General features: G+C 39.5%; 1 protein-coding gene across 8 annotated transcripts in view; it reads right to left on the bottom strand.

The window, feature by feature from the left end:
- Positions 1 to 2,327: 2,327 nt before the first annotated feature.
- Positions 2,328 to 8,235, bottom strand: part of FBXO38 (F-box protein 38) — a 63,093-nt gene continuing 57,185 nt past the window's right edge. For all 8 annotated transcript variants that reach the window (XM_020897919.2, XM_020897924.2, XM_020897922.2 and 5 more), the window contains 5 exons: positions 7,162 to 7,328; positions 5,671 to 5,816; positions 4,450 to 4,553; positions 3,859 to 3,972; positions 2,328 to 3,189 (listed from right to left, as the gene is read on the bottom strand). In XM_020897919.2, coding sequence (XP_020753578.1) covers positions 3,011 to 3,189; positions 3,859 to 3,972; positions 4,450 to 4,553; positions 5,671 to 5,816; positions 7,162 to 7,328 — 710 coding nt within the window. In that variant the 3' untranslated portion in view covers positions 2,328 to 3,010. The remainder of the gene's footprint in view (positions 3,190 to 3,858; positions 3,973 to 4,449; positions 4,554 to 5,670; positions 5,817 to 7,161; positions 7,329 to 8,235) is intronic.

Here is an 8,235-nt window from a genome sequence, read left to right as displayed (position 1 = left end):
GTTGAACCTATGGCCCTGAACAGAAGGTGTGCTGATAGCTGCTTTAGGGCAATCTCTATCCAGCCTTTCATTCTACAGACAGTTTGCCTTCGATGGTAGGCATCTTCCAAGTTTTGTTTTTCTGTTGTTCCAGGCTGGCGATCTTTAATAATTTAAACGGTCCCTGCTGTACTTCTGCTTGTTCTAAGAGTGAATCAGGTGAGACATTGAGACACATTAAACCAACAAAAGTTGGAGAGCAGCGGCCTCTAGTGGCCTTAAATCTAAACATTTTACTTCAGTTCAGTTCAGTCGCTCAGTCGTGTCCAACTAGGCGATCCCATGGACTGCAGCATGCCAGGCTTCCCTGTCCATCACCAGCTCCCGGAGCTTACACAAACTCATGTCCATTGAGTTGGTGATGCCATCCAACCATCTCATCCTCTGTCAAACCCTTCTCCTCCCGCCTTCAATCTTTCCCAGCATCAGGGTCTTTGCAAATGAGTTAGCTCTTTGCATCAGGTGGCCAGAGTATTGGAGTTTCAGCTTCAGCATCAGTCCTTCCAATGAATATTCAGGATTGATCTCCTTTAGGATGGACTGGTTGGATCTCCTTGCAGTCCAAGGGATTCTCAAAGAGTCTTCTCCAACACCACAGTTCAAAAGCATTAATTCTTCAGCACTCAGCTTTCTTCACAGTCCAACTCTCACATCCATACATGACCACTGGAAAAACCAAAGCTTTGACTAGATGGACCTTTGTTGGGAAAGTAATGTGACTGGTTTTTAATATGCTGTCTAGGTTGGTCATAACTTTTCTTCCAAGGAGCAAGTGTCTTTTAATTTCATGGTTGCAGTCACCATCTGCAGTGATTTTGGAGCCCCCCCCCCCCAAAAAAAAAAGTCTGTCACTGTTTCCATTGTTTCCCCATCTATTTGCCATGAAGTGATAGTACCGGATGCCCTGATCTTAGTTTTCTGAATGTCGTGTTTTAAGCCAAAAGCATTACTTAGATTTGGTTGTTATGGTTACGCTTCCCTCGTGGCTTTTGGGCTTCCCCTGTGGCTCAGCTGGTAAAGAATCCACCCGCAATGCGGGAGACCCGAGCTTGATTCCTGGGTTGGGAAGATCCCCTCGAGAAGGGAAAGGCTACCCGCTCAGTATTCTGTCCTGGAGAATTCCATGGACTGTATAATCCATGGTGTCGCAAAGAGCCAAGACAGGACTGAGCAACTTTCACTGGTGGCTCAGATGGTAAAAGAATTCGCCTACAATGCAAGAGACCTGGGTTCAATCCCTGGGTCAGGAAGATCCCCTAGAGAAGAGAATGCTACTCACTACAGTATTCTTGCCTGGAGAATTCCATGGACAGAGGAACCTGACAGGGTACAGTAAAGATGGTTGCAAACAGTTGGAAACGACTGAGAAACTCATACACATGTTACGGTTACAGTGAAAAAACAGGTTTAGATGAGTCTTAGCTGAGAGTTGGGGGCTCTGTATTACTTTGAAATTATCTAGAATGTCCTGTAATTTGTTTCCCACCTTTTAGTGGTCACAGCTCTCACCTGGAGAGTGGAATACACTCTTAGAAGAGAGGTAGCTGAGTTAAAAACAAGGTAATAGAAATGACTGAATGCAGCACCATTCTTCCTAATATAAATAGGCAAATTTAATTAAAGTCCTAAGAAACTGATTTAACAGGGTGAGTGTTAGTAAATACTTGCCAGCACCTTGTCTTTCTTTTAAGTATTAACAATGAAGAGAGAGGCAGCCTGGCAGGAATCAGACACTAGAATTCTTGTCCGGCTTGACCTTAATCCGCCCCTGACCATGAGAAAGTCGTTTTCCCTCTAGGCTTCAATTAATCCCCTGTAAATGAAGGGGTTGGACACTTACACCGCATACAGATCGTAATTACATATTCTATTTGGAAAGAGATTATAAAATATTCCCACAGACTTTCAGTTTGTGTAGTTTGTTGCAGTTACTCAGCTAGAAACTGGCAAAGCCAGCACCCAAATGCAGGTGTTGCTCTAAAGGTTTTTTTGCCTTAATCCTGGACACTGTGATACTGCATCTGTCACTGCTGTGTATCAGGTAAATTTCTCTCCTTGAGAAAGGACATCTCCTGAAGACAAGGTATCTGGGGAAATTCTGCTGCTCTCAGTGTTCTATCAAAAAGAGTTCTGTGAGTTGAACATTTTGCAGCCATAGAACTTTTAAAAAAGTGATCACAATTAGATTACACTAAAATCTTACTTAGACACAACTCTATCTACACATTCCTTTGCTATGTAGTATCTGCTCCTCTTTAAAATGAGCGATTCAGTTCCAAGACATGAAAAAAATTTTAATAAACTTTTATTTTCATATTCAAGATAAAGCATATACACAACTGAATATGGAAATAAATAACTAGAAATGCTTTGGAAACTTTTCCATTTCCCCCTCAAACTCGTAAGTCTTTTTAAGTTCATTTTAAGAAATACGGCAACTATAATACCAAGAGAAAAAAGAACCACAATTTTGTACAGAAACATATAGTCGCCTCTGACTATAAGGTTTAACTGGAGTTTTAATAAACACAAAAGAGCACAAGACAAAAAGACTCTTCAACAGATTTACTCAAACAGCTTCGCTCGAGAAGAAAAAGGCACAGATTTAAGGGGATGACAGTGATTTTTAAGAATATAGTAAATGGGGGCTCAGCCAAAAAGTGATACTTTATGAACTAAGTCTGGAAAAATGAACAAAATGAACTCTTTCCAATTAACCTGCCTTCATTAAAATGAACTTTTAAATTAAACTGTATAAACATATGATATAAAGCTGGTACTTAGGAAGTATCTTTGTATATCTCCTCTATGTACAAATCTTTGTATACAACTTCAATGTTCCTGATACATTTTCTATACACCAAAATGAGCCCGGGCCTCCCAAGTGCATGCCCCCAAGTCTCTGTGGGGCTCTCTGGCAGCTAGGCGGCCCCAGCAGCACTCCCAGGACAGCTGGAAAGAAGAGGGCCAGTTAAATGTAGTCATCTTCAACGGGCTCTCCATTGACGTCACAATAGTGGATAAAGATCGCCACTACTCGCTGAAACACACCCTTCTTCATCTGACGCATCTCTGAAATTTCCTCTCCTATTGTTTCCATACAGATGTCTGCAGACAGCTGCCCTTTCCTTCGAGGAGCATAGATGGTGCCTTGGAAAGTAAGAAAAGGGGAAACAAGATTATCAAAATCATTTGGGAAGCTACTCTGATTAAGCTGGTCCATGAGATAAGCCTGTATACTCTCATGGAATGTTATTATGTATGTTTAGCTCATGGAGTGGGTTCCCATCAGTGTGGTTATAATACTATGTTTGATGCCAAAAAGAGCACATATGATTAAAGGCCCAAGGAGAAAATGCACCAGAGATGTAAGTCATATATATGTACATTTAGTTTATGAAATCTATTTCCTCCTAAAATCTACACCTAAACTGTTAAGTTACCATATGCTACCCAACAAGCAGCAGCTCATAACTAGCAGAACAATTAGTATAAGTGGAACAATTTTGAAACAATATAACGGACCAATTCTTTAATAAAAAGTAACAAGATCATCAACATTTAGGTAACTTAAAAAAAAAAAACTAGGCAGGAAAATCTGTCTGAAGGGCTCCTTCCTACATATCCCTAGTTAAGTCAATGATTCTCTATTGTACGCATTTAGAGCTGTTCTGTTTTGAGCAAGGGGAGAACCAAACAATAATAAGAAGCAAAAACATTTATATGGGAAGTGATTAAAAGCTGCACTGCTTGTAACACAAAGTACTCAGGATCTAACACTCAAACTAGAGAATAAAAATCAAGTCAGGTCATAATTACTTTCTTCATCATCCTCAAAATCGTATCTGGCAAAGCTGTTAGGTTCTGCTGCCCGTAGTGATCTCAACCAAGGGAAGTCTGAAATCATGGAATATGGCGCTCCATCCACAACACCTGAAAGAAGACAGATCAACAGTGCTACTGGTGGGGAAGTAATGATAAGGCCAAACGGTGTAGCATTTCGAAAGCAGCACCAGAGCTATGGATTCCAATTCTAGCTCTGCTACTACTTGGTCACGTGATTTTGATCATCCTTGGCTTTCATTAAGCCTCAGTTTCTCTCCCTTTATGTGTGTGTGTATACACAAATAAAGAGGCTGACACAGGTTCCCTCAAGTCACTGCAACTCAAGCTGCATCAAGTTTCAGTTTCTTTTACTTTTTGTTCAATACTGTCGATCATTTTAGAGATGGCAAGGACTCATACGGGGAGAGCAGTATGCATCTCATCCCTGCTGCCTGCAGATGTTTAATATTCCCCTTACTCTGACAAACTGTAAGGCTCCCACTTCTACCTTCCCTAAGACATGTCTCTCCGTCTAGTTAGTTAACAGCTATTTAGCTTTCCAACCATTTACAAATAAATGCTCACCTTCTAACGTGTAGATTTCTCTACCCCAGGGATACTTAGGGTACTTCTTTAAGTCATCTTCACTTCGTGTGGCTTCAGGGAAGAATTCATACTTAATGAGCTCTCTGGAGGCAACAAGAAAAATTAAAAAATTATAAAAGTGAAAAAAAATGTTGGGATATATGTTAGAAAGGAACTATCAAAATGTGTCTTGCCTCGATTCTAATGAAGATCTCAAACAAAATATTAAAATAACAAATGTGTAAAGACTGATGCATATATTCTGATGATATAAAACATCACAGTTTTGGACTTCCCTGGTGGTCCATGCTAAGTTGCTAAGTTGTGTCTGTTTGCGACCCCATGGACAGTAACCCACCAAGCTCCTCTGTCTACAGGATTTTCCAGGCAAGAATACTGGAGTGGGTTGGCAGTCCAGTGGTTAAGAATCTGCCTGCTAATGCAGAAGACACGGGTTCAATCCCTGTTCCAAGAAGATTCCACATACCACAAGGCAACTTAGCCGGTGGGCCCTGACTACCGGAGTCGACGTGCTCTGGGGCCTGTGCTCCAGAGCGAGAGAGGCCACCCCAATGAGAAGTCTGTGCACCCCAGTGAGTAGCCCCTGCTCACTGCAACAGAGAAAGCCCATGCACAGCAACAGAGACCTAGTGCAGCCAAAAAATACATTTTTTTTTTTTAAACACAGAGTTTTTTAAGATCTTTAATTTGACTTCTTTTAAACATGCTGTGGGGCTTCCCTTGTAGCTCAGTCATTAAAGAGTCTGCCTACAATGCAGGAGACCTGGGTTCGATACCTGGGTCAGGAAGATTCCCTGGAGAGGGAAATGGCAACCCACTCCAGTATTCTTTCCTGGAGAATCCCATGGACAGAGGAGCCTGGCAGGTTATAGCCTATGGGGTCACAAAAGTCGGACATGACTTAGCGACTAAACCATGACAACCAACCAAACATGCTGTAAGCTAAAGGCATGAAACTAAAGGTACATGTACAGCCTGTTCTTGTGATTTTTAAGTTTGAAAATAAAAAGTTACAAATATACATGTATGCATTTTAGTTTTAAGTCTTATTTCCCTCATTTTTTCAACATATTTCATGTGTGTCAGTGCCTGAAAAGCCTGGATGAAATCATTTAAAATAAAAAACAATTAGGATTTGTTTCTGGGTGTCCTTGCTCCACAGAATGATACAGAAGGCTGTCAGGGCTGCAGATTACTTACTGGTTAATGTTTGCTATCGTGTCCATCCAGCTGCGAATGCGCACCTTGTTCCGGACATTGGGAGGGTTACTGAATTCATGGATAATACAGATATGATAAGGGTAGGGACCACTAAATAGCTTCTGCTCCAATGTTAGTGTGTCCACCTGTGGAAAATACCAGAGAGGATTTGGAACCAAGGAAGAGAATGCCTTAGCAATCTATCTCCTCCGGCTTGAATAATCTTTCCTTGGGACCTCAGTTTTTGAATCTTTGGCTAATTTGAAAATCAAATAGTCACATTCTGCCCTGGACACAACTTGCCATGCTAGGAATAAGGCTGAGCAAATTCATCTGTCTAGCAAGCTCAAAAATTTACATCTCACCGTTGTATAAATGCACATTAAACCAGAGAATCTGGATTTAGGTAACTGATCCCAGGAATTCACTTCTGAGTATGTCCTTTAAAGGTTTAAAGACAATATATTATAGATCTCTGAGTGTAGAACCATAAACCTCATTCTAACTGGACTACTGTCCATTCCTAAAGACAGAACACATTTCCTTGCTTCCTTGTAGCCTTTGTTCACACTGCATCCCTATTATACTTATGAAATCCCACTTTGCCATCTTAATGACATATATGTCTACCTCCTTCATGGAAAGGCAAATTTCTCAAGGGAAGGATGATGACCTGTGAATTTTTCAGCCCCAGCAAATTATAAACACTCAACGAACAATCTGTGTATTGAAATGACTCTTTTCAGGCCAGGTTCAAACACTGACTGCAAACACTGATTGTTTAAAGGTTAATATTTCCTTTAAACTTTCTTTTGACATCAAGCAGTTTTACATGCAATGCTACTCTTTTTCCCCTCTTTTATTGAGAAATAATTGACAAACATCACTGTATACACTTAAGGTACACAGCACAATGCTTAATATAGTGAAATTCTACCACAAAAGGTTCAGCTAACAGCCATCATCTCATATGGATACTATAAAATGTTTACTCTTAATAACGATAATGGTAATAACAGCAACTATCATTTGATTGCTTGATATATGCCAGGAACTGTGCTAGCACTTAACATGTATTAATTTAACCATCACAGTAACTGCAGGTTTTTATTCTTCTAATTTTAGAGATGAAGAAACTAAAATATAGAAGTCAAGCAATCTGCTACAGGTCAGTGAACCAGAACTGGAACCAAGAAGTCTGAAACCAGAGCCTGCTCTTTATCACAGGCAACTTTTAATAAGTATAAAAACTTGTTGAAAAACAACTCTCTTCACCATATAACTTGCTCAAAGCCCCACAACAATCTATTAGAGAAGCACTGATGCAGAAAACTGGCAAGACAGTCTAGGTTGGTTAAACAACTCTGGAGAATCCAAAGAAACATTACTGTGGATTCAGCAAATGAATAAAAGCCAATTTTAAAAAGGCTGAAGACTAAAAAAAAGGATGAGTGCAATATGTCATCACCAAAAAGAAGCAGAACTCTTTACCTGCTGCATGGGGCGTAGGTATATGATACGGTTTCTCTCGGGAGGCATCCTTAGTATCTGGTCTAGTACCTGATCCATATTCAGTTTCTTGCACTGTGCATAATCAAATCGGTTTACGATTGGTGCATTTTCTACTTTTAAATGTTTCAGTACCCTGCATCTTGTAGCTACAAAATGAAAACAAAGGTAAGATCTACAAATAATTTATACAAAATAACAGAGCAATGTATATAGCCCATTTGGAATCCTCTTTGGAGGACTGGCATATCTTTCATTAGCATAAAATACTGCAATTAAAAACATCTGTAACACAGGCCAAGTATTATTATACAGGACAACTGACAGTCATCAAAATGACTTGAAAATATGATTCTGTCCCATTCAAAGGAAGACTGTCACCCTCATGCTAGAAGGGAGGTGAAGGGACCTTTTCCTATCTAAGATGTTACTGACAAGAAATTCAAGTCTCAGACAATGACTTGCCTAAATACAGGAATTGTTTAGGAAATGTTTATTGAAGAGGAGGAATGATAGCAACTACTGAACTATATACAACTTTATGGGTAACAGTTCACATGTGTTATTTTTCATTTGCCCATAGGGAATAAGCAGTGTTCATTTCAATTCTTATCACAGTATAAAATCAGAACCTTTTAAAAAAAAAACAAAACTCAGGAATATTTGGATACTTTGGTCTAAAGTTGTACAGTCCAGTATGGTAGTCACTAGATATCTGGAGCTATTTAAATTTAAATTAACTAAAATATAATAAAGCAATTTAGTTCCTCAGACACTAGTCACAGTTCAAATGCTCAAAAGTCACACGTAGCCAGTGGTTATATATAAAACAAGAGAGATACAGAATATTCTATCACTGCAGAAAGTTCTACTGGAAGTGCTGCTCTGAAACATGATTAAATATTCTTCCCATTTAACATATAAATGTGAGGTTATAGAGAAAAGTAAATGTGACACATTTAACTACAATAAGATACCAACTTCAGAAAAATACCCCCTTCCTTTTTTTTAATCTCACATATCATATACATATGTGTAAGCACGTATCAATCACTC

This window comes from Odocoileus virginianus, chromosome 3 (genome assembly GCF_023699985.2).
Source record: "Odocoileus virginianus isolate 20LAN1187 ecotype Illinois chromosome 3, Ovbor_1.2, whole genome shotgun sequence".
Taxonomy (NCBI): domain Eukaryota; kingdom Metazoa; phylum Chordata; class Mammalia; order Artiodactyla; family Cervidae; genus Odocoileus; species Odocoileus virginianus.
Note: the sequence above shows the minus strand (reverse complement) of the source record. Positions and strands in the feature narration are given on the sequence as shown.